The 27634-nt window shown below is 39.2% G+C and overlaps 1 protein-coding gene and 1 pseudogene across 1 annotated transcript in view; both read right to left on the bottom strand.

Annotated features, from left to right (window-relative positions):
• HPGD (15-hydroxyprostaglandin dehydrogenase) overlaps positions 1–25564 on the bottom strand; it is a 30697-nt gene extending 5133 nt beyond the window's left edge. The window contains exons 1-5 of the mRNA XM_059697619.1: positions 25364–25564; positions 24912–25035; positions 21422–21528; positions 13539–13635; positions 722–798 (exon numbers count right to left, since the gene is read on the bottom strand). Coding sequence (XP_059553602.1) covers positions 722–798; positions 13539–13635; positions 21422–21528; positions 24912–25035; positions 25364–25456 — 498 coding nt within the window. The 5' untranslated portion in view covers positions 25457–25564. The remainder of the gene's footprint in view (positions 1–721; positions 799–13538; positions 13636–21421; positions 21529–24911; positions 25036–25363) is intronic.
• LOC132235367 (keratin, type I cytoskeletal 18-like) lies at positions 794–9378 on the bottom strand (annotated as a pseudogene).
• Positions 25565–27634: the final 2070 nt, after the last annotated feature.

Raw genomic sequence — 27634 nt, 5'->3', positions numbered from 1 at the left:
GGAGTCAATTTTAAAATTAAAAACGATCTTCCCATTATGTAGTCTTAGAATATTTTTCAATAACACATCTATGTTCAGAACCTACTTCATTTTAAAATGATCTATTCTTACCCTAACTCAGTGGTTCTCAACCTTCTGGCCCTTTAAATGCAGTTCCTCATGTTGTGACCCAGCCATAAAATCATTTTCGTTGCTACTTCATAACTGCAATGTTGCTACTGTTATGAATTGTCATGTAAATATCTGATATGCAGGATGGTGTTAGGCGACCCCTGTGAAAGGGTCTTTCGACCACCAAAGGGGTCATGACCCACAGGTTGAGAACCGCTGCAAATGGTTTGGCTCAGTGGATGGAGCGCCGCCCTGTAGACTGAAAGGTTCCAGGTTCCATTCTGGCCAGGGGCACATGCCCAGGATGTGGCTCAATCCCCAGTAGGGGGTGTGCAGGAGGCGGCCAATCAATGATTCTCTCTCATCATTGATGTTTCTATCTCTCCCTCTCCCTTCCTCTCTGAAATCAATAAAAAAAAATAAAATGATCTATTCTTTATTTGGTCCTTTATGTGATCTAAAACTATCTTTTTATAATAAAGACTGAACTATAATATTTTACTTTACTCAGATGCACTGAATCCTGAACTTGTTCCCCTCGACTGTATAGAACTCCTGCTACACACATGTACAGAGAGAAAAAGAGATAGTGTGGTTGTTACATCCTCACCGCTGCTGAGCGTGTGAATCCAACTATGCCATGCTTTGAAGCGCAATAAACAGGCTGCTGTGCAACTGGCATGAGTCCTAAAACAGACAACAAATTTAAACAATTTTATTGAACAATAAGCAGATGAAACCCAATCATAGCTATGCAAAGGAATCATTTGTGCCTGTTCATTTTAAAATTAATCTAGAAAATACACTGAAACAATCACCAGACAGCTTTGTAGAACTCACTAGTCTTATCATGGCCACTCCTTCCATGATCTCTATCTACTGCACTGCCCAGAATGCACTGTAGGTAAGTTATAGCTGAGGGATGCAATCAAAAGCGATATATAACTTTTTCTGTTTCCCCGACTTTCTGTCAAGAGAAGTCAATGTTATCTAAAACTTATAGAGAATCGTCTTTAATTCCAGTAAATTACCATCTCATTTTCAGTCTTTAAGCCTGGATTTTTAAAAGTACATAGTCTACATTTTTAAAGGTTTCCAAATGGCTGAAGAGGCTTAAATTGCTTAAATGGAATTTGGAGAATCTATGGTTTTAATTCATTTCCTTTCATAATCATGTACAGAATTCAAACAATATTAGAATTTGTTTAACTTTCCACATGTAGGCAATAGGAACTAATCAAAAACATAATTAAATTCATGGTCTGGAGAAAAAGCAGGACTCTAGATTGTATAGCATCTTTTCTCCCCTACCTCCTAGTCCAATTCTCCCCTCCCCTCCAATAAAACAGCAAGAAAAACTCATTTTACTATAGTAACTATTACTATCAAGCCTATCTCTCATAATTGTCAATTCTCCATCTAATCAACAGTAAGACTTCTAACTACAGCTGTCTGTATATTTCAATTTTTATCTAATTTCTTGAAGTAACTCATTTTCACATTTTTAAAATTCATGATTTCTGAGTCAAGAAACAGTGATCCCTGATTACTCTAATGATATTACTATCAAAAGTCATGCTAATAACGCTCAATTATTCTGCTGAGGCGTGCTCATCTCCACCCAGCTAACTAGTTCCAGAGCACCACCAATCAGTTGAGCATGTTGTGCCAAAGTTCAGCAATAAATGCAGACCTTAACCACTCCCTGGGTGCCTGCCCAGAGCAATTTAAATCCCGAGAATGATAATTCACACACTGTGCGTCCGCCCAGTGATCTCAAAGTACTGGAACAGGTAGTTCCCTTCTTGTTTTGTTTTGCTTGTAGGTTAAGTAAATGTGTAAGTTACTTTACGTTCGGCAATATCAGTCAACAAGAAGTCACGGTGCCTGCACAGTGTACACAGGTGTATGAGGAGTTGAGATGGAGGCAATAAATAGTTGCATCAGGCATTGCGGCTTCTTGTTCATTGAAGTTGGTTTCTGTTTTACCCTCTCCTTAAGTGTTTCTCAGACAGAGGCAGTGTGGTTGTGGGACGGTGTCCACAGACTGCAGGAAATGCAGAGTGAGCCTACATCAGCGATAAGCTAGTCGACACGGCCACAAAGAGCACAGGGATGCTGTTCATAAACGTCACAGTTGAATTTGGAATGAATTTCTGTTATGTAAGTGGAGCTACTGAACTTCTGAACCCAAGCTAGTTCAAAGAGTCACAAACGTACAATATATCAAATTCTGTTATGTTGTTTCTGTTTAAGAAGCAAGCAAGCACAAGGCATATTCTTTCCTTTAAAGGTAGAACGGAGCGTGCAACCATAAAGAGAAGATATTTGCATTTTTAAAATGCCACCTGGTTTTATGAATCTTGTTGTAACATTTCGATGACATTTTCACTGCTATCCTGCAAAAACATTTACTCTTGCATTGTTTCACTTTTTGATATTATACAGATCAAAAGCTGCGTAAATTAATTTCAGATGTACAGAAATTGTGCATCCTTTTCTCTTTATATTTTTTGCAGCTTTATTAAGGTATAATTGACATACAATATAAGTTTTGACATATGTGGACACCCATGAAACCACAACCACAATCAAGATAATAGACACACATATCCATTTCCTAAGTTTCCTGATGTCCCTTTGTCATCTCTTCCTCCCGCCTTTCCCCTCCCCCAGGCCACCACCGACCTGTTGCTTTGTGCCACAATAGATTCGTTTGCTTTTTCTGGAAGTTTACATAAATGTAATCATGTAGTGAAACTCTTTTTTGTCTGACTTCTTTCACTCAGGATAATAATTTTGAGATTCATCCATGTGGTAGTGTGTATCAGTAGCTCATTTTTCTTTTCTGAATAGTATTTCACTGTAAAGTTAAACTTATCAATTGTATATACATTCACCTGCTGATGGATATGTGGGATCTTTCCAGTTTGAGGATATTATAAATAATAAAAATAATTCTATTCTTCAATTATTTTATTTAGGCAAGTTGCAATTAATTTAGTTAAATAGAGAGCTTTCCTTTACCTCCACAATAGATGTAGATGTTAACTGTTGCTTCTTATATGTCCAATAGGTAGGATGGGTTAGTGATCTGCAACGTTTTTCCCCTACCTTCCAAATGACTTTCTTTCCCACCCCCCAAATGATATAAACTTTTTCTTGGTCTCCTGCTCCCCCAAGGGGTGCCCCACATCTGCTGCCTTAACACCTCAGAACTTTGGTGTCCTTGACCTCAGACACCACTTTGCCACCCACAATTCTGTGGGTGCTGGTCTTTTGGATGGCCCTGTATAGAGTTGCTGTTGTCCAGGGCATCACCAAGATCAGAGTCCTCCTCTTCTTTCAGCAGGAGCCTGTCAATGGTGATCTCGGCCTCCAGCTTGACCTTGTTTAGCAGGGCCTCATACTCCTGGGCCTGGTGCTGCCCCTCTGCCCCTGGCTGGGCCAGGTCTGACTCCAGCTGCAGCAGGATCCCAGTGAGCTGTCCATCTGCATGGCATAGTAGCCTGTCTCCACCTCCCTCAGGCTGTTCTCCAAGCTGGTTTTCAGATTTCTTGTCAAGTTCAAGTCGACCTCCAAGGACTGGACCATATGTCTCAGCTCCTTGACTCTCATCTCAGCAGCTCCTATGTCAGTGGTCTGTGAGGTGACCACTGTGGTGCTTGCCTCAGTCAGCTGGGACCAGCACTTGTCTGGATCCTCTTGTTCTTCTGAGCCAGCTCTTCATACTGGGCCCAGATATCTGCCATGATCTTGCTGAGGTCCTGAGATTTGGGGGCATCCAACTCTATGGTCAACCCAGGTTGTCAATCTGGTTTTGTAGACCATTTAATTCCTCCTCGTGGTTCTTCTTCATGAAGAGTAGCTGCTCCTTGAGAGCCTCATCTCTGTCTCCAGCTGCAGCTGAGTGATATTGACGTCGTTAATCACACTGCCTTTGAAGCCCATTGATGTCACTCTCCATAGACCAGTGCACGGCCAACTCCATCTCATACTTGAGTCTGAAGTCATCAGCAGCAAGATGGGCATTGTCAATATTTAGAGTGATGTGGGCCTTGTCCACTGAACTTGCAAAGATCGAAGCCCTTGGGTCCTCGATGGTCTTGAAATAATGCCCCCAGGCTCTGACTTGGGGTCCCTTCTTTTCCAGGTGTTCCCAGATTTTCTCTATAGTCTCTGATTATCAGCCTTCAGACTCCTCACCCTCTCCAGGTAGGAGGCCAGGCAATCATTCAGGCATTTTGCATAGTCTCCTTCTCACTCTGGATGACCCCTATACCTTCCAGATCCCTGGACATCCCTGAAGCCAAGTCCTGAGGCCCCCACCCGCCCCACATGCTGGTGGAGTGGGACACAGAAATCTGGGAGCCTGAGACCACAGCACCTGCATAGACACTGGACAGGCTGCTGGCCGGCTGGGCCCGATGGCTTGCCACTAACTGCACAGAGCTCAGGGTCCAGTAGTTTGTGGAGAAGCTGGAGCAGGTGCGGAAGCTCATGTTGTTCAGGGAGGAAGGTGAGAGGTTCAAGCAGCTCAACTGACTTTCAATTGAGAGATTTACTATCTACTCAGTCTGTTGCTTTGAAAAGGTATATTAAATGGAGGAAGACAAACTCTTTTTCAAGCCAGATCAACCATATCCAAAATTTTAGTTAGGTGAAAAATTTTTAGAAATCAAAAATTTTCTATTGGTTCTTAAGACACATTTTTTTTTCTTTATAAGTATAGCATTATTGCTATTGTGGTTTAGTTTCAGTATTGGTTAACCATACTTCTTTACTTACCTTAAACCCACACACCAAAACATAATGTTTCTATGTGCTTCAAACAAAATGTGTTCTGATGCTGGTATTAAGGGTCAACATGGAGAATTGTGCTAAGTGTGCCAAGTGTTCATGGTATGGATTCTGGGGACACCATTCATGTGGTAGTTTGCATAAATAGCACCCCCTAATGTGTGTGGTTTACAATCTACACAACTATCTATATACAGCAGTCCTCTATGGTAGAGGAAAGTGACTAAGCAAAAGAGACTGAGAAAATGTGAAGGGATTAAGAAAAAAAACACCACCTCACAGACACAGAGAATAGTATGGTGATTACCAGAGGGAAAAGAGGGATGGGGGAGGTAGAAGAGAGGAAAGGGGGGTAAACAGTAACAGAAGGAGACTTGACTTTGGGTGGTGAACACACAATTCAATATACATATGATGCATTATAGAACTGTAGATTTTGAAACCTATATAATTTTATTAACCAATGTCACCCCAATAAACTTTACCAGAATGTTACTTCTTATAATATGTAGTCATTTAAAAATGTCCTCTTAATCGAGTTTATCAAGAGGGATTATAGCATAGTGGTTTTGGACTTTGGGTGTCAGACTGGCTGAGTTCAAATCCTGAATCCACCATAATGAGCTATGTTAGCTTTGGAGGGGTAACTGCTGTGTACCACTGCGTTTTTCTTCTGTGAAATGGAGTAGGAATAGTAATTACTGTTCAGTCTTGCTTGAGATAATTTACATAAAATACTGAAATGAGGGCCTGGCAAATAATAAACATTACTATTTGCTATTTTTTTTTATAAAATATAAATTAAAGTTCAACATATTCCCTTAAAATGAAACATCTTAAAGTCCTGTTTTATTGACTTATTTACCTATTTATCCGCCTTGTACCTTCTTATGAAAACGTATCTTTTGCACTAAAATGCCACTAAAACCTGGTAGAGAATCCTAACTTGGAATAGTTTCTGGATCTTGACAAGCTGTGGACTGTTGCTTATCCTAGTTCAAGAGGATTTATAGAAGTGCATTTATCTAAGATCTATGCATAGTACCTCTCAAGTACAAAATATAATGAAGTAATATTTAAATATACCCTATTGAAATGTGTAAAACCAATGGGAGGACCCCAGGTGCAGGGGTAGGGTAGCACTTGATTGGTTGAATAGCCAGATCAACCCTATCCAACTTTAGGGAAGTTTTGCCAGTAGAATGACACAGGACCAATTAGTTACTGGAATTAATTTGGGTTTTTAAAATCTTGCAAATTAATTCCCATATGCACAGGGAACTTTATTTGTCTTACTATTAAAGGACTTAAGAGTAACAACAAAGCAAAGGATTGTGACAATGAGAAAGTAGTCTCTAAAGAAATGTCATCTTGTTTAATGTTATGAGAAATCTTTTATTTGTGCTTAAAAATGAATAACTTACATTTAAAAAGTACACACTTTCCAATACTTATTCCAGGCCCACCATTGTGCAAGTTTAGTTATAGACTTGTATAAAGGCTTTCAAACTATATCATGTCTAATTAGTAACAGGTGTTTGTCTATCATAACTATAGATTTAGGAAAAAAATATCAATAGAGGGAGAGATTCGACCCATAAAACAGAGACATATTTTCTATAACCACTCAGGTTAATAACACCAATTAGCCATAGACTGATGAGATAATTATTAAAAAAAATTAAATGCCTGGAAATTACATATGAAATTATAGGAGAAATAAGGAAGTCATTTAGAAAAATATAACATAATTTACATTTCCATATTTGCTTTTCCATCTTTAATATTCTTTCTACCTACATTTAAAAGAGATAACTTTAATCCCTACATCTCATAGAAGATAAAAGCTCAAAAAATTATCTTAAAAACTGAAATCTGCTCAGATAAGGCAAGTGTACTATATCATCATTTTCTTTTAAATAAATAGAAGCGCTGTAAAACGGACTATATAGAAGTGCTAAAGAAATTAAACTTAGAAAAATAAGTTGAGAATCTAAGGATACTGATCTTTCCCTGACAACTCAAACTCAGCAGCAGTGCCAGAAAGCAGAAATCTGAATTCCTCACATTTCTTTACCATCCAAAAAACCCTCCCACAAACACAAAACTGTCTACCCATTTTTCTGTTTTTAACCATCACTTCTCTAATATGAGGGAAAAAAGGAGAACTACTGAAAATCTATTCATCAATGTTCGTGCAGAAAGCTGACCAAAGTAACTGGTGGACTTCCCCATTATGTGATTTTCCCACACGACAGGACATGTTATCTGATGCTGCCTTCACCCTCAGTCTCATGTTTACCATAACAAATAAGGTCTGAAGTGTGACTTGACATAAAAAGTGACATAAACTTTCATGAAACTACATCTCCTATAATTAAAAGCTTTCCAGAAAGGTAACTTCAAGAATTAACATTGTTAATTCTCAGAAAATTGCTCCTAATGTTCCACCAAAATCCACCTTCCTAAAAGTTCAGTCATTGCCTATGCTGAGATGAGCTTCCTAGCGACTCAAAGAAGATTCCTCTGCAAACTGGAGGCTGGCTCTGCAAAGTGTGGTCCAAATACCAGAATCAGAATTTTAGGACCCACTCCCAGACCTACCGAGTCAGAATCCGCACATAAACAAAGTCCTTAGGTAATATCTATGCAGGTTAAATCCTAGAAGATATTACCTAGTAGTCTTTTCACCCCCCAGGCTAGGAAACGACATCATTTATCCATTCCTCAAAAGGTCAATTTATAACTAACCTTTCTTATTTATTCCTTTTGGCCTGTCTTCTTAATGATTTTATGCCATAAGACTACAAAGTGAACACCATGGAGAACTGTGCCAGGACTAAGCAAGAAAGGTAGCTCACATATTTATAACAGTTGGCATCTGACCAATTAATATCCAGAAATATAGGCTTATTCATCCATGATATACCCTAAAATATAGCAAATAAAGTTACTTTTATTACTATTGCTAATTCTTACCACATTTTCCAAGTTATGAAGCTTGTTTGATAGTAGTTGTTCAACTATATAGATACTGAAGATTTTTAAATTGACCTCTATTAAAGGGACTTGAAAAGTTAAATGTGATATCACAGAGCCAATAATTTATCATAAAGCCTGGAACTGGCAGTTGCTAACTCTGTTAGGCCCCTTGCCTTGTATCAAGCATATTTGCAGAGGTGGAACCATGTGATTTTTTAATTTTTAGCCTAGAGTTGAAGGAGGTGATCAATGTTTCTTTACCTGAAAATTCTGGTCTGTTGTGACATTTCAGGCCATGGGAGTCCCAGCACCTTGCAACTCAATGTCCTGTTTCTCTTTAAATGGCCTGTGCTATGCTATTTCATTCTGCTCTATTGATTCAAGATACTTATTACATAGCTTTTGGTGTGGAAAAAGTAAGTAAGGAGGGGACTTACTTTTATGCTCCCTCCTCCTTTTTTTTTCTATAAATGCTCAACATATGTTTGATTAACCTGAATTTGTTACTTAAAGTAGTAATTTTAGCACTTCCACCTTAACATAAACTGCAAGCGAATGATATTATCTATAATAATGAAAACATAACATTCTAATTAGACTGGATGTCCTTCTGGATGTCCTTTCGGTTGACCTTCTGGACGAAGCCAGGGCTTCGAGGGGAGCCTCGTCCTGGATGCCAGAGGGAAGCCAGTGCCCACAGCCAAAGGAAGGAAGGCCTACTCTTGCACGAATTTTGTGCATTGGGCCTCTAGTTTTAGATAAAACTTATAGGGCAAGTGAGTATGTCCCTGCATTGATATTTAAGACATGCTAAAAAAAAATATGATTTTCAAGTGTTTTCTTGAGGTTCTAATGTTTTCAGCTCAGAGTAAATAGGATTTCATGGGATCTCCCACAAAATGCCACTAAGTGACTTCAAGGCACAGAGGATGCCCCCCAAATAACAAGACCTCAGTAGCTGAGTGTGTCGGCCGATGGAAGCAGGATTCTAAACAGATTCTTTTTCCTGCAACAACTACTTTGTCCTTCATACCGATTTTAGCAACTAAGTATCTAAGAAGCATATTTGACTCTTATGGGATGTTTTATGGGAACACAGACATTTAATTATCTGCATTAAACCAGCTTCACTCTTTCCTGTTGTTCCTTCCAACTTTTCCTCTTTTGATAGTTCAGGATGAATGTGGCAAAATGAGCGCAGGTTTATATATTATGTTTACAAATAAAAAACCCATATCGAAATGTCTATGCGGTTAACAATGATCGGAACAACTTCTGGGCCTCCAGACTGGAGCACACCCTCCCCTCAACACGCTGAGGAATCACCCTCCACTTTAACTACTCCTATGTTTGTTAAACTTATTAATTGCATTTGATAGGTTTGCTGTGCGTCAGTGGTCATTACTCATTAACTTCTCTCCCCAAACCAGTGTGTCAAGGTTTTTACTATGACAGTGAAGGACTCCACTGACTCTATGCAAGAGATCATAATGATAGACTGGCTGAGTTGAATGTAACCCACAGCTCTGCCTTTAATACAGTGAGTGGGGGGTGGAGGGGTGGGGGTGGGGGTGGGGAAGGAAGGGCATAAGGACATAAGGATGAGGACAGGACAAGTCTATGAGGAAGGAAAGTTTGGAAAACAAGAGGACGCAACCATTGGAAATACTTCTTCTACAACGTTGTCAATTATACCTCAATAAAGCTGGGTGAAAAATAATTTGACTCTAGAGCTTCTCAAAGACTTTTTTGGTTGGCTGACCTCTACCAACATGGTATGACTGCAAGGGTATAAAATGGTTGATAACATTTATGAGGAAAGTGGGCAGCCAGAGAGGTCCACATTTATCTTCTACTATTACAACATTCTGCATTTTTGTCAAACTAATCTCATTATGGAAAGAACAGAAGCTCTTGGTGAGTGGACAGAACACAAGGTAATACGTTTTAATATTCTCTCTGAGATGAGGGCACCTTAGTGACAAACCCCTGGGTGGGCAGAGAGGTAGCAGAGGACTGGTAGCAGGTTGGCCACTGTCAACAGGAAACAGTATAAATGCACCGGGTATGGAGGCCAAGCATCAAGAAAGGAGGGTGCCTCCCTTCATACTGGTGAAGGTACTGAATCAAGTAGAAGAGACAAAGATACACTGTTTATAATGGTTTCAAATATTGGCTCTCAGATAGGTAAGAAGAGAATTAACACCCAGGGGTGGGTAGTATGATAAACCAAGCTCTTAGCCAAGAAAGCCAAGTGGACCTCTAATTGTAATCCCCAAATTGCTCTTCTCAATGGCATGTTTTGACTTGAGACTTTGGAAAGCTCCTCAAATGTTTTCAGGACTTTACTCTGTGTGTTAAATGGGGCAAAAAATTAAGATTCCACTGAAGGTTTAGTAACATAATTGTAAGAGGAAAGCAGTGGCTCACATACACTAGCAGTATTTGGCAATCCCCGTTCACCACATTCTGGCCAGTCAGGAGTATTTGATCCGATAGCTAACACGTTAAATTTTATTTTCATTTGCATCATCATGATTGCTCGTGAGACTGACCATTTATTCCTGTTTATTAGCTGTTTTGTCCTATCTGTTCTGTGAATTGTAGGTTTATGTTTTTGCCCTTTAATTTAAAATATAGAGGTTTATTGTCAGTTATATTAACTCATTATATATTAATAATTTTTCACTTTTATTTTTAATCTGAAATATTTGCTCCACAAGAAAGATCCATAGACCTCAAGAAAGCTAAGGCATTTTTATTGTTAATAAATATATCTCACCAATATATCAGAAATGCATTAAAAATATATTAAAGCAGTGCCCAAGAGACCTGAAGATACTAGCAAATTACACTGGCTTAATCACGTTGTAAAAATTATTTTTTTAATATTTTTTATTTTATTTCATGGGCTAAGATGGACATGGTAAGAGAGATTAACAGACACACCATAGATAGAAGAGTTAGATAATTCAGATAAGACATGAGGTCTTTTATCAGGCTGCTTACACATGAATTCCAGCTCTGCTGCTTCCTAGATGTTAAACACTATTGCAAGAAACTTAAAGCCTTCTGCCGAGGTGCCCTCATCCACAAAATGGAGATTATGAAATCTACTTCACGGGATTGTTGTGAATATTAAATGAGATCATTGCATACACAATATGTGAACTATTATGGAAACAGGGAGTACTCAATGAATGTTCTTATTGGATAAAAGGCAGTATTACATTGCATTTCTCTATCTATGGTCTTTAGGGAAGGAAACCTCCTCTTATGGTACAGAATGTCGTCCAGAGAGTCCTAAATTGATCCAACCCGAGGCCTTCCAGCCTTCCTAAGAAGACATCAGTGCCTCCAGTGACACAGGGCAAGGGGCTTCCTGGATAGTGATCCAGGTTTAAGCTTTGCAAGCCCTCCCAGCTGTAGAGAGAGAGTCCATGCAATTGTCTCTTGACCACCACCCAAGTTTATTCACATTTATATTTTAAATAAAAATTAAATAGTTCTTGTTAATTTTCCTATCATGCATGTATTTCTTCTTTATGGCTTTATTTCTAAATCATGTAGATTTAGTCTTGACAATTTACCTTTAAGGTTTCAGCCTCCCAGAAACTGAAATTTGGTCCTCCTTGAGGCCAAATATTTTACATATTGCCCGTGCTCTTACCTCTTAATCTAGCCTTAGAATTGAAATTCGTAGATGTCATATTAGGAATAACAGCCAGATTATCCTGAAGAAATTATAGAATTAGGTCTATAATAACTTTAGGGATGCCATTTTGTCCTTAAGAGACCTTCTAAAGGAGATTCCTAAGTCTCCACTGGTGGCAGGTTTTGGTGGTTTAAGGAGCGTCTATTCCCAGAGGAATGAGGAAAATGGTGACAATCAGACACAGGTGTGGTCATAGGTACCTCCAAACCTGGATACCCAAATATTATTGAAGCTGGGAGGTGGGGAAAAGGTCTGAGGACACCTACTGTGAAATGACCACACGAACAGAAACCAACCAGATAATTTAAGAAAGTCTCACTATTTGCGGACATGAATAGTTGAGACTTGCTGTCACTATTGGTCATACTTCTAAAACTTCATAATATCCTTTGAACTATTTAAGAACCATTCATTTATTTTCTAGAACTTTAAAACTAAGGGATCTGGCTAAGTAACTCCAAAAGTTCCTGCTGACGGTTGATAGCTACTTTTGAGTTACATGATACCAGCTGATAGTAAGTCCTACTGCCCCGAGTAAAGCAGTTTGGATTGCACGTGGTGATAGAGGCTATTAACTGTCTACTGGAATCTACTCTTCCCCAGGCACACAGCTAGACTGCATTTCCCAGACTCTCTTGTAGTTAGATGAGCCGTGAGAGCAAATCCAGACCGGAATATGAGCAAAAGTGAAGTTTGCCATCACTGGGTGGGGAGGGGGGAAAGGGAAGGGGGGAGGGGGGGGTCCAAAAGAGCAGCTACGCCTCCTCAGTGTTCTCATTCTACTGGAGAGGAGTCCACAGTAACCTTGAAGGCTCCATAGTGGAGACAGAGCTTCTGCCAGCCTTGTTTTCCAAATGACGGCATGCTGCAGAGGTTCCCTGCAACAAGAACCTCACCCTGGGCTGAGTATTCTATATTTAAGCCACTATGTGCAATAGTAATTTATTAAGTCCATTTATTACAGCAGATTATCATTGAAGGGTGGCAGACTAGGCCACCCCCAAGCATGCCACTTTGGCATAAGGATTATGTTGAGGTTAAGAGACTTGAAAAACAACAGGTGCAAGAAAGGCACTTGGACCTCCCCTTTCTTCCAGAAAGCAGGAGTTACAAATCCAATGTAAAACTGCCCTGTCTAAACAAGGAAGAAAGAAACATTTTTATCACCAGAGACCAGGAATCAAGGCCAAGAGAAATCTGTACAAGCAGACCTTGTTAAAAGAAAATAACTCTTATCTTCCTGTAGCCTTCCTGTATACTTTAGTTACATTTCCACAATTGATTCCCTTTGTTGAACCTCGTTTATAAACACTTAGGACTAGCCACTTCTTTGGGTCTTCATTTTTCCATTGGAGGTTCCCATGTACCTGTAAAAATCTGTATGTTTTTCTTCAGTGAATCTATCTCATGTCAGCTTAATTCTCATGCCTAGCCAGAGACCCTAAGAAAGGAGAGGTAAAGTTTGACCTCCCGACGGCATATCCCAACCACTACTTCTGCCGTATATTAAAACTCCATGTTCTTATTAAAATCACATAGAGGTACCTTAACTTCTCTTTGTACTTTTCACTTTGCCAAAGGTGCTTTCACATGTATTACTGATCAGGAATCTCACAATAATCACTGAAAAACAGTAACCCTGGGAAAATATACGTGTGTGTGTGTGTGTGTGTGTGTGTGTGTGTGTGTGTTTAAAGAGTACTTCAGTAAGATAACTTAAGAAGTCACAATTTAAAATAATAGAAGTAAACATACAGTTCAAATGTTTGATATGCAATAGAAAATTCCATAGAGCCATTAAGAAAACAAACAAAAATTAAACAAAGTTTCAATTCCAAACCCGAGATGATAATAAATATACTTTGAAGATTTACTTCTGTGGTCCAAATCACCAATAAGAAATAATTATTAACAAAACAAGTGTCCTTACCTGCCAAGGATGACATATTGACAATGATGCCACCTTCACCTCCATTTTGCTTACTCATGTAATCCAAACCAAGATAGGTTCCACTGATGACAGAAACCTAACCCGAGGGCATGAATGGGAAAAACAACACAGACATTACACTCTGTCATATAATCATACACCAATATATTTATTACTATCCCAGGCAGAGTTCAACAACTGTTATCGATGAAGGGTTTTGAAATAGCTCTTAAAAAAAAAAAAGCTAGTCATTGACTTGGATTCTCTTTGGTTTGCGTAAAGTTGTGGAGCTTATCACATCTCTGCAAAACTTTACTTAGTTGCCCAATCTGAGAGTTTATGATAAAGATCGTAACCCTATGGTGTTTTGTCAACATTAACTCAATGTTCAGCATCATCAAGAATTCTATATATTCTTTTTCTTTTCTAAAGATTGGATACAACATTCATTTACCCTTATTAGAAGCATATGGTCCTCATGCCCGGGGAGTCTGCATTCATCTGCTCTGTTTAATTCCCTTGGATCTTGCAGTATATGATAGTAGATTCCCTTAATTTCCACTATTATATATCACAAGAATCTAAGAAAACAAAACCTCTAATTTGCATTTGTATCTACTTTTCCCCCAGGTAATACAGAGGAAGGTGATCGCCCAGCTTTAGTATAGACACTGATTAATCTAATTCAGTCATGGAAATCCCATTCTCCTTGCCAGAGACTGGTTTAGGAGATGGCATGTGACCCATTTCTGGCCAGTAAGACCTGAGGGGCAGCCGGCTGGAGCGGAGTGAAGGGGCTGGGTTGGGGAAGGGTGGTAGAAGAAGGTGCTCATAGAAAAATTGTTGATACTTTTAAGAAAACCAGAAAGAAATGATTATATTACTCCTCTTCCATTGCTTTCTATAGGTGCGATGGCGAGCATCCTCATAATGAAACTAGAATAAAGGATGACAGTTGGAAGAGTAGATAAGAAACTGGATCCTGAGATGCAACATCCAACAGTCCTGATGCTACAACCCTGTTGTGTGAGGTCACATAACCTTTACCCAGCTTGAATGGGAGATTTGGTTACTTGGGACACATGGTCTTCAGTAATGTCTGCCACTTAATTGCGTTCATCACAGCGTACAAGTGTGCTTTCGCTGGTTTACTCTGCTTCACTGCTCCTTGCCATCGGTAGATACCCTTTCTGTTTTATTCTAATATTGAAGAGTTCACCACTACTCAAAGCAACTTGTGATGTGAAACTTATATTTGAAATCCTTTTTTCCCTTTTAAGAACTTCTCTCCCTTCCAACTCAGATTTCTAAAAGGTGGAAATTTTCTTTTGGCATCTTAATGCCTACCTTTTTCGTTCCTTATAATACTGCAAAGAAAATGACGCAATAATGAGTCTGGAACTGAGGGCACAGATTACTGTTTACCTTCTTTTAATTTAAAAAAAGTCCTTTGGGAGTTCTTTGAAAAGTGTTCAGAGTTGCCTCTCTACCTAACAGGAGTTTAGAACAAAAAAGTAACTTGAAGATTTTATTCACTTAAGCCATGTGTCAGTTTGATATTAAGTGGGCTTAGGGATAATGAGTAAAATCCCCACATGATTCCCTTTAAAATGGAAACACAGAACATGAATGGTTTATATAAGAAGGAAAAACTGATGCTGCTCGCTTTTGCCCAAGTCTCCAGCATGTCCGAACAGAATTTCTGTTTATGCATATTGGCACTATGCTTCTTCTCAGGTATTTACACTCTGCTGACACCCTACATTTGTGTTTTCAACATCTACAAGATGCAACCAGCTAGAAAAGTTGGGAATGTGTAAGCTTTATTGTAATTTTTTGTTAAGCAAGATTGATTCCCATGTCCTTGGTGGAGAAGGAGCACAAAGGGTAATTTCCCCATCCATTGTCAGGATATGAACTGAGTAGCTTTTCAAATGGAAACACTCTTGGACTAAATCTACATGACAAGGTCTAATGCTTTGCCCTGCAGGTTCTTGTCTTTTCTCCAGTCCAGTTCTCAAGAAATATAGCAATATATATGATCTTTCTTTTTTACCCCTGAAATCCTTTTTCATAGTCAATATTGTTCCAGTTTTGCTTGTTTAGGTGGTAAATATTGTCTTCCCCCTTGCAGAAATTACTTACAACTTAACTATGATAATAGTTCAACTGGATCTGCCTAACTATGATAATAGTTCAACTGGATCTTTAGATATTATAGAATAGTAATAATAGAAAGTAGTTACTAATTTAATTGGTAATCAACATCTTGGTAACCAAAAAAAGGGAGTACATTTGACAACAATATTTCTATCCATTTCTTCAACTCTTCATTTTGAGGTAGAGTAGGAGAGAGGAACCCGACTCACATAGAAATGAGACAGTGAGAAAGGAAGAAAATGTAGATTTTTATACTTTGGAGAAGAAAGGCAATTTATTGAGTGAATACTTTGTAGTAGAACTGTGCTGGATGTGTCCTACAAATCATGGCTTGTTTAAGCTAGAGGTTATCTTTATTCTTTCACAAACCGGGAAATTCAAGATCAGAGAAATAAAAGTTCACGAATTCCAAATTCAGGACTGAAATGTAGTTTCAACTAATTCTAAATGTATACCCTTTCCAAGTTCAAGCCTTATATTTCTGAAAAGAAAATCACCAGCAGTAGCCATCTATTTTGTTTCATTTTTATCTAAACATACAAAGGGATTCAATATATGCTAGTTACATGTCCAAATTAGATTACAAATCCCACTTGTGTGGGGATTGATTTTTTAGGGTTATCAAAGCTTCAGAATGTACAATAAGTACATTACAGAACATTCTTATCAATATTCCAAGTTAAATCTATCTCTGCCGAATTGCCAAGCTAACCTTTGATAATTATGCAAATAGTTCTTTTTGAACATTCCCAGCAAGCTCTGAGCAGCTATACCGAAGGCTGCTGCGGTTGGCTTCAGACTAAGGAGGAAGTACAGAATAACCGAACGGAAACAAAGGACTGGGAAGAGGTTTATTGTACCTCTTGTGTGGGAAGAGTGATGAGATCAAAGGATAATGAAGGGTTAAGTTTGGTAAGGAGTCAAGGTGAAAGGACAGATAATACTGTGTGGGATTACTGAGATATTAGGAAATCATCCAAACATTGCATTAAAATTCAAATTAAATATCCATGGATGTAAAGTATCATAGGATGACAGTTTGTTTATCCAATAAATAGTAATTGAATATCTACTCCATACACAAAACAATAATGTTCTACCTTGAAGACGTTATAGCATATTAGCATAAATTACACATGTATCAAAATCACTCTAAAAATAATAATTTTAATAAAGTTTAAAAATTGGTACATCAAAGAAATCCAAAACACCAATCAGAAAGAATGTATGCACCCCTGTGTTCATAGCAGCACAATTTACAATAGCTAAGATCTGGAAACAGACCAAATGCCCATCAGTAGAAGAGTGGATAAAAAAGCTGTGGTACATCTATACCATGGAATACTATGCAGCAGTAAAAAAGAAGAATCTCTTACCCTTTGAGACAACATGGAGGGACCTGGAGAGTATCATGCTAAGTGAAATAAGTCAGTCAGAGAAAGACAAGTATCACATGATCTCACTTTTATGTGGAATCTTATCAACAAGATAAACTGATGAATGAAATGGATCTGAGACATGGAAGCTTGGGACAGAGTGTGGAATCTCGGAGGGAAGGTGGGGGAGGGTGGGTGGGTAGGAGGCAATCAACCAAAGACCTTGTATGAATATATGCATAACCCATAGACACAGACAATGGGGCGGTGAGGGGCGGGGGGGGGTTTGGAGGGAGTTGATGAGGGGAAAAAGGGGACATATGTAATACTTTCAACAATAAAGATTTTTTTTAAAATAAAATAAAATAATAAAAAGTTTACATCATATAAATATGTTGTGTGAGATTTCAGAAGAGGGAGGTATGTAGTAAGGTTCTTTAACTAAGTGGTTACTTTCTTATAAGGACAGAATATAGAAAAATGTACAGAAGAACACACAGAATTGTGTGAGGCAAATTATATTCAGAACAATGTCTAAAATATCATTATATTAACCACATGTAAATATTTGCATTATACTAACAGAGATAATCAAGTTGGAAGGACCATGATTGGTCAGACTCTAATCTACTCTTGCAATGGGTGTCTTAAGTAGGTGGGGCAGTAACATGTTTGTAGTTACATATGGGTAACAAAGCTTATATTTTGTTCTAAGTAAGATTAAACAAATGTCTTCAGCCCTTGGTGTTAAGCTAAGGAGTGGTTTATGTCAGAAGAGTCCAGAGAAAAACAAAGGCCAGCTAAATTTCAATGCAGAAGAATCCAGGAGAGTGAATTGTAACTAAAGGAGTCAAATAACATGCCCTTGGTCTTCCAGAATTTCCTATTTTCAGATAGTTTAGGAAACTTCCAAGCTTGGAGCAGATGTTTATTCACCTAGGCTATATTCAAGCAAACATGCTCTCTCAGCTGGATGAAACAGATAATTCGAATCCTTTGTGACAATCTCTTTACTATTTCCATGTTTCTCATATCATTGCACACTTTTCTGACATTTTTTTTTCTCAGAAGTAAGACATAGTAGGTGTCCATTATGAATATATTGACTATAGAAACTTTATACCCTAGTGACCTTCATCTATACATATGTAGCTATGTATTACTGATGAAACTGTTAGAAATATCAAACAATTTTGCTAAAGGGAGAAAACTGCTGCAGCATGATTTGTGCTTTTCACTAGGTTAGCTCAAAGCAAAAACAAAAACAAAAAAAAACCCACTAAAAATTCTTGTCACTATGTGGTTCTGGAGAGTAGCATAAGTTCATAAGAATATATTCTTAAAAATTTATGAAGCTCTCAATTGGTTGTAGTATCTTTTTTTCAACCAAAAAATATAATGAAATATACTTCATAATAAGTCAGGGTAACCACTAAAGATTAGATATAAAACATACAGTTTTCTTACCAGCAGGAGAAAATTAGAGCTATCCAATGGAATTTAAGAAGGAAATAGAAAAAGAACAAAAACAAAAAGGAAAGTGAGTAAATATAAAATATGAAGTAAAATGGAAGAATAAATCTTAATAAAAAAGTAAAAATAGCCCTAGCTGGTTTGGCTCAGTGGGTAGAGCGTCGGCCTGTGGACTGAAAGGTCCCAGGTTCGATTCTGGCCAAGGGCACATGCCTGGGTTGCAAGCTCGATTCCCATTGTGGGGTGTGCAGGAGGCAGCCAATCAATGATTCTCTCTCATCATTGATGTTTCTATCTCTCTCTCCCTCTCCCTTCTTCTCTGAAATCAATAAAAATACATTTTACAAAAAGTAGAAATAAATATAAGTGGCTTAAATTCACAAATATAAAAAGCAGATGTTCTCAGATGGGATTTAAAAAGTAAGATCTCATATTATACTGTCAGCAAGAGACAAATTTAATATAAAATGTTACTTATATTTTTAAAATAATGTAATAGAAAATAGTATATCTAGGTAAATGACTGATTTCATATATGGAAATATGGAATGGACCAAAACATCATAGGTTGCAAAGGGATATACAACTTAAAAACCAAATGAAAGATCAATAAATTATAATCACTAGCAATTTATTCTCCAAATATTACAGGTTTATAATATGAAGTCTAAACTAACAGAATTACTGAAAAAGGCAGGCAGATTAACATCTGTCCTTTGAGATATGATTTGATTCTGTTCAAAAACTGACAGATTGAAGAGATAAAAGTCAGCAAAGGAATAATTGCCACTCAAAAAAAAAATAGAAATATTGTAAGAAAATAAAATTATAAGCTACAATCATGTAGAAGTAGAGACATAAATACAAAATCAAATTAGGTATAACTAAGCAAAATCAATGGTGTATTAAACATTGATAAGCCATGATAAAGTATTATTTAGCTGAGAGATATAAGCATGTTTCACAATTAGAAAATATTTCATTTTATTTCACTTACATTACTAGTTTAAAGTGGAAGAAAAATCATAGAATTGTCTTACTTCAGGAAAAGCAGTTGTTAGGTTTCTCTAAACACACACACACACACACACACACACACACACACACACACACACACCAGAAAGACTTTGGAGGAAATTTGACACATAGGTCTTAAAATTATTTTGAATATAATGATATCCAGGAACACTTGAGACAAATTTTAAAAAGGACTTCAAGGAGGTGTTTGTACTTTTAAATGGAAGCTTTTGTTTTCATTTACAGGAGTTTAGGCATCTATTAAATTTGGGGAGCAACTTTGTACCCTTATCAAAGCGATGCTTATAGATTCAGCTCTTTTGTGAATTAGTATAATTCTCATTACACCCATCAAATTATTAATACAATTAAGTAATTACTTCTGGAAATGTTGATTCAAGTCAAACATTTATTGACCAAGCACTATTTTCAAGATATTGGGCTGATGACTGAGAGAGGAATATAAAGAACATAACACAGTTCCTTTTTTGAAGGAGTTTATAATCTCCTAGTTGGATATCATGAAGTAGGGGCCACTCCCTGTACTTTACCCATACCCACTCGGCAAGTGAGAGTGACCTTAGCAAGGCCAGGGTGGCCTCATGCACAGCTCGGCTGGGATATTTTCCTTAGCTAAGGTTTGGGTTATACTAAACCCCAATACCTTATGTCAGGTGTGTATATAAATGGGAAAACCACCAAATGTGTGATACAATGGATGCAACAGAAGTTTTACTTCCTAATTTTACATTCTTATAATTTAAGTAAAAGCGAAAGAATCATCAAACTTTGTAAAACTTACACCATATACTACGTGCACAAACAAACACACATATGCATACACACACCAGCTTTCAGGATACAATTCTTAGTAACTACAAAGTCCAAAAATCACTGGCCTGGTTTTCTGTTATATTGCTGGAATTAAATTAAGATTTATTTTTAAATAAATAAGTTAAGTCATGGCTGGCAATTATTTTCTGTAAAGGGCAGGATAGTAAATTTTTTAGACATCACATATGATAGGCCTTTTCACAACTACTCAATTCTGCTACTGTAGCATGAAAGTAGCCAGAGAGAATCCTCCTATATAATAATATGCAAATCAACCGAATGGAGGAACAACCTGTTGCTATGATGCACACTGACCACCAGGGGGCAGATGCTCAATGTAGGAGCTGCCCCTGGTGGTCAGTATGCTCCCACAGGCAGAGCACCTCTCAGCCAGAAGCTGGGGTCAAGGCTGGTGAGCACAGTGGCAGTGGCGGGAGCCTCTCCTGCCTCCGCTGCAGGCAGGCAGTAAGGAGCGAGGGGTCCTGGACTGCAAGAGCCCTGGGCTGCAAGAGGGATGTCTGACTGCTGACTTAGGCCTGATCCCTCTAAGCCGGTAGTCAGACATCCCTCGAGGGGTCCCGGACTGTGAGAGGGTGCAGGCTGGGCTGAGAAACCCCCCTACACCCCCCAGTGCACGAATCTTGGGCCTCTAGTGTGTAAATGAATGTCTATAGCTGTCTTTATTTTTTACATTTCTGTTCACTTTTTTCAACCACTTAAAAATGTAAAAGCTATTTTTAGCTTGCACGTCATACAAAAACAGGTGGCAGGCTAGAGTAGTCTGTGGGCCATAGTCTGCCAACTCCTAAGTTATGCAATAAATTATGTTCCCTTTCATATTTTCTTTTATTATTTTAAGACATATTTTCATAATTAAAAATCTCAAATATCTTCCTAATTATAAAAGGAAATGCTTTTTTTTCTAACTTTCTGTAGTCATTGTATTGTTTCTGTGAATAATTTTTCTTGAAAAATCACATTATTAAACACTTTTAGGCAATTAGCATGGCTAAGATGGCTTACCAAGTTAATTTGCAGCATTTTTTCCCAGTTTTTCTCATTATTCACTCCAGCATTATTGACCAGAATGTCCAGTTTTCCAAAGTAGTCTACAACTTTTCTGAAAGCATCTGAAATCAAAAAAGAGACGTTACAGATATGTTCTTTCTTTTCATATGTACATGTAAGCCATATCCTACACCATGGCATGCATTTTTATGTATCCACCCTGTTAGCGCGAACATTACACTCTTAGTGACTCAATGCCTTGCTCCTCAGTGTGGCTTGTGAGCCAGCTGCATTAGTCAGCATCACCTGGGAGCTTATTAGAAAGGCAGAATCTATGACCACCACAGACCTACTGAATCAAGAACCTTAATTTTGCCCAGCTAGTGTAGTTCAGTGATTGAGCATCAATCTATGAACCAGGAGGTCCCAGGTTCAATTCCCAGTCAGGGCACATGCCCAGGTTGTGGACTCAATACTCTGTGTAGGACGTGCAGGAGGCAGCCAATTAATTATTCTCTCTTATCATTGATGTTTTTATCTCCATCTTTCTCTCCCTCTACCTTCCTTTCTGAAATCAATAATATATATATTTTTTGAAACACACACACACACACACACACACACAAAACCTTCACTGTGTTTAAGCAAGGTATAGTTTGCATAGATTCTGAAGCATGAAGGTCACTCATTCCGTGGTCCAATTACATATCCAGCTCTTACAAAGCCTCCTTAGCCAGTTCATACTAGGTTTTCCTACTCGTGTGTGAGAAACACATTTCTCAGGGTTGACTTTTACATAGTGCTATTGATTTAAACTGTTTCCTGGGGCCTTGTACCATTGGTTCTAGTTCTATTACTTGAGACTATAAATAACAATTGTGGTTGCTCTTCCAAATGACAATATATGTTCTCAGATCTTGGGGCCAACTCATGAGTTCCTTGAAAAAAAAGTACATCCAAGTAAAATCATAGAATTGTTAACAACCACCAAGCACATTAAGTTCCCCAAAAGATAATTCCTTATGCAACTTAAGTGTCAAAAATAGTGGCAACATTTTCTAATATGTGCCCTTCCCAGTACCCTTTACCATACTGGAATGGAAAACAACAAAGTAAAAACTGTTTCCTTTTTCATGGAATTTTTACAATAATTCTTAAGATCTCAAATTGATTCTAGGAAAGATCCTCTAGTAGAAAAAAATTAAGAACTTTTCTTTTTATTCATTTATTTTTGCATTCCATCCTAAGAATGTTCTCTTCAGAACTCCACATCCATCTTATAGGAAATTAGGTTGTTAAATATGTATGTCTATTAGCCATCGTTTGAGCTAATGTATAAAGTGTCCAATGTTTTGTATAAAGAGAATTAATAAATTAAAATCCTAAAATGTATTGATACTCTTTAATAATGTGCTGAATTTTTTCAAAGTAAATCAACTGTCTATAGAGTTTTCATAAAACAAACAAAAAATATGTATATCTAATTACTTCTTTAATTTTTTCTCATTTTGGTCTCCACTGCATTTCTTATATTCTGCCCTTACCAATGTATAATATACCATCTTCTTTCTGACATACCCCTAAGTGTTGGGCCCAAGCAACTTACAATCTCGCTCTTGGTGATGTTTATATGCTGTGGTACTCTTTGTAATTTACCTACTCCCCCCATCACCACCACCACCAGGTTGCATTTCTTCATTTATAAAAAGAAGTCTGTCTTGTTCTTCTCCAAGAACATTTTCACCTCTGTATTTTTATGATTTCAATGAAGGCTCCCTTGGCCACATGTCTAAACCATTTGAAAAGTTATAGGCAGCACTACATCCTGAAATCGGAAGAGCCAATGCCGTGTTTTCCTGAAGTGCAAATACGTGCTGATGTCCAGACAACATGTGGCTTTCTCATGACCACATGCCTCCTCCTGGTCACTCATTATGTGTCTGAGTTTCCTCCTCCACAATCACTTATCCTTAAGGAATGTGTTTACAGCCAAGGTACTAATTTCAAATACGGAAAAGCAAAAACAATGAAGGTTAAATGTCACATGTGAAACTACACAAATTCAGACAGAAATAGCTTCCAGATGATCTATACCATGGATTATTCCATCCTGCATGGATTTTGAGATTTGACATGCCTCTATTCTTGATCCAAAATGTCATGTGCAATCAACAAACCTTTATCCTCTGGCAAAATATGTTCCATCAGCACTGTGTTTATAGCTCTCTTCTGCTCATGCTTGTCATCCATATTATAGATCTTTATTAGCATTTTCAGATTTTAATTACATATCTTCCTTTAAAACAACTTCCCTTAACTGTAGGGGAACACTCCTTTCTAACATGCTATTCTATTTCTAATCTCTTACAGAATATCCCAACATTTTCAAAGAAAGTCATACTTCAGTGTTTCTTTAAGAGCAGGAGTAGCAGTGACTTTTAAAAAATATATTTTTATTGATTTCAGAGAGGAAGGGAGAAGGAGAGAGAGATAGAAACATCAATGATGTGAGAGAATCCTGCACGCCCCCCACTGGGAATCGAGTCAACCAGGCATGTGCCCTTGACCAGAGTTGAACCCAGAATCGAACCCGGGACCCTTCAGTCCACAGGCCGACACTCTATCCACTGAGCCAAACCGGCTAGGGCCAGAGTGACTTTTATGAAAGTTTTTTTTCTCCCTTGATAAAAGATGTGCCAACAATTTACCCAGTCTTTCAATAAAACTTTGTGAGATACAAATATTTATTTTTTTTATTTTTTTTCTCCTGAAAAAACTTTTTTTTCCTGCATATCTGTTGGACCTCTATATGACCAAATCCGTTTATATACCAATATCGTCCCTGATATTTCACAAGTGGATTGTTCTATTTTAAGTGAGTAGACGGAAACAGGAAAGCTTTGAGGAAAGTCTGATAGAAACTTTTCTTCTGCCATCCTCACACTGTAGCGCAGCTATATTATTTTTAAACTACTATCTCAGAGGGGAAAAACCAAAGAGAGCACGTGGTTAACAGCATCTAGCATGTCTGTGCTGATGACCCTCGACCCTGCACTCTAGTACTTTTTTAAAAGAGAAACACTGCCAATTTCATTGTCATCGGGCTGTGTCTTCCAGCTTTCTGGGAGAAGTTGTTGCTTGCCCCAGTCCCTTAGCCTCTGTTTAACTTTCCAGGTTCCATCTGCAGTTTCAATCATTTAATAATGACTGTTAGCAGCGCTGTCTTTGAAGACACCAAGGAATTTTGATTGCATGATACGCTGCCAAATGACTAAAATAAAAGGATTTCTCAGGGTTGGGCTCCCTCCCTCCCTCCCTCCCTCTTCGTTTTTTGCGGCTATTGGGATGTCAGTAGGAAGCACAACACTCCAAGCTCCCTCCTCGGGCTTAGCGGTAGCTGCTCTCCAGCTGCCTGCCCCAAGCTGACTCTCTGGCACCGGCTGCCTTCCAGGTTATTGCTTGTTCAAGGAGCGTCCCGCGTCGCTGAGCAGATCTCCTTGCTTACCTCTCAGTTTTTCCTGGTCGGACACATCGCAATGGATGAATAGAGTTTTCTGGGGTTCAAACTGCTCATCCAGAGCAGCTTTACACTCGATACCTGCTTCATAACTCCAATCCACCAGCGCTACCTGCGGGGAAAGAAGAGGAGCCCAGGTCCCGCGCAGCTCGAGGACTAGACACGCAGCAGACGATCAGTAAACAAACAACAGGACGCTCCCCGTGGGGACCTGACACTCAGCGATCCAAGGTCGGGTTTTCTCCCAGCCGCTTTGGGGGTCTACTCCAGGGCGTCAGCCTCGGCAGCTTTGGGACGTGGCGCGGTGGGCACGTGGGGGCGCAACGCCCCGATCCCCCACCCCTGGGACCCCCTGGGCTGGGCCGGCGGGATGGTGGAGGGGTGGGAGGTGAGTCTCCGGGCTCGCAGAGAAGGTTTCCGCGGCCAGGCGCGGCTCTTACCTTGGCGCCCTTGTGCAGCAGCGCCTCGGCCACGGCCCTGCCGATGCCCTGCGCCGCGCCGGTCACCAGCGCCACTTTGCCGTTCACGTGCATGGTGCGGGCGCTGCTAGGCGTCTCTGCGCCTCCGCAGCTTTTATGTTCCCAGGCGCGCGCCTGCACCCAGGCCCGGCGCCCTCCTGCGAGTGGGCGGGGAGGAAACTGTCAAGCCAACGCCAGGGCACCCAGGGCTGTGTCACCTTGCCCTGGAGCGCTGCGCGCGATCTTTGCCTTCCTGACTCTCTGCTGAACCCAGGTCACAGCCTTCCTCCACCTCTGGCTGCGCTGCTGGCCGCGAGCGGACAGGGAAAGCAGAAAGGTTATTTCTGAAAAGGATTGCCCTCCATCGCTCCCATTGTGATAACGATGTACGGTGCCAGGTGGGGACTGGAGCTATGGGGGAGAGGGGGAGACACTTTGTAAAGCAGGTGATTGTCAACCGCGATGCTGTACGCCTGAAATGAACACAACATAATATTGGATGTCAACTGTCATTGAAAAAATAAAAGAAAAATTAAAAAAATCTTTCCTTTCAGGGCGCTAAAGACCACCTTCGTCAAAGGACGGGGGAGAAGAGGCTTGGGAGCTTCAATCCCCCCTCCTGCGACCGGGTTCTCCACTCCCTTACCGCCTCCCCTCCCCTTCTACTCCCCTCCCCCGAAAAAAGAAAGAAAAAGGCAAACAAAGCAAAAGTTTCAGGATGTTGCTCTTTTGTCCCAGTCTACTTTTGTGTCTGAATTCGGGCTCACGGCCTTCGGAGTGGGAATGGGGGGAGCCGAGTTAAGTAATACCAATGTTTCTCACTTTCCTTGTGTTTTTGACAAACTTGAATCTATCCTTTTCACGGCTGGTTCTTTAAGAACCCTGTTGGCACTTTTGTTACAGATCAGGATAGGCTGCATGTCATCCCGAGAGCGCCCTGCAAGAATGTGCATCCTTCACTTGCACGGGACTTCCAGGTCGCTGTCAGCCTGGTGAATTGTGGGTTCAATGGAATGCTTACCCGTTGACTCATACTTGTTTCAGAGCTAGGAGTTCAGTGCGGGACAGAGGTTCCCTGTCCTCCAGGAACTCGAATGGGAGCTGTGTGCTGAGATGCACTCAGCCAGGGCTATACTGATGATCCGGTCACTTTTTTCTTTTTTTCTTTGTCTCCCCCTTTTTTTTTTCTTCATGTTTTCACCCCCAGGCTTCAATTTTATTTTCCATAAGCTTAATACCCGTTGGCATTTATTTTCATGAACAAGGAAATCTCAGCAGCTGGGGAGGTGACCTTTGTGTACTTTTTTTGCTGCTTACAGGCCACCGGAGGAAGGGGATTGTCGCAGTAGGGAAGGCTGCCTGGGGATGCTGTGTAAGAGAGATGTATGCTGTCAGCAAGCCACTGAAGCAGGTCCTCAAAGTTGCTTTGAAAATGGGTCTTGCCCAGCCCCGTGTAGCTCAGTGGTTGAGCTTCAACTTAGGAACCAAGAGATCATGGGTTCAATTTCCCAGTCAGGGCATGTGCCCCTCTTGAGGGAGGCATCTGATCAACGATTCTCTCTTGTTGATGTTTCTAACTCTCTCCTCCTTTTCCTTTCTTTTTGAAATCAATAAAAATATATTTCTTTTTTTAAAAAAGAAGAAAATGGGTCTTGAAAAATATTGAGAAATTAAGACAAGGAGAGAGATATTTATATTCTATCATGATAAATTGTAATGTGAAGAGTAGGTTGAGGTATCAGATTGAAAGAGAGCAGCAGCAGACAAAAATAAGAGGAAATAAACAAAGCTCAGCACCTCTAGCACATGCACAGAACACAGAACAAGAAAAGGAACAGTTTCTTTGTCAGGAAAGACCTAACGAAAGAGACAGGAAGAACCGCTAGAGTGACACAGGGCTCTGTAGGGAGAGCAAAGGGTTGCGGCACATATTGGGGGAAAATAGTTTTGAGAAGATAGAAGCAGTTAATGATGCAAAGTGCTCCGATGCACATAAGAAAAGAAGGCTAGGAAAAGAAATGCTTTGAAATTTTCATAACAATAATTAGTGTTAGTAAATTTATAAGGCACAGTACATATTAATTAGTGCTAACTAATTACTTCTGGATTCATAGAAAATACATGAGATAGAGGAAAATGTGAGAGGTTTTGTTTGTTGTTTTTGTTTTATTTTGTCTGTTTGTTTTCAGCGCATAGAAAAGACTGGAATTTAAGGCAGAGTTTCTTCTCGTTTTCCACTCCCATTGTCTTTAT

The sequence above is a fragment of the Myotis daubentonii genome, chromosome 5 (assembly GCF_963259705.1).
Source record: "Myotis daubentonii chromosome 5, mMyoDau2.1, whole genome shotgun sequence".
Lineage (NCBI taxonomy): Eukaryota > Metazoa > Chordata > Mammalia > Chiroptera > Vespertilionidae > Myotis > Myotis daubentonii.
Note: the sequence above shows the minus strand (reverse complement) of the source record. Positions and strands in the feature narration are given on the sequence as shown.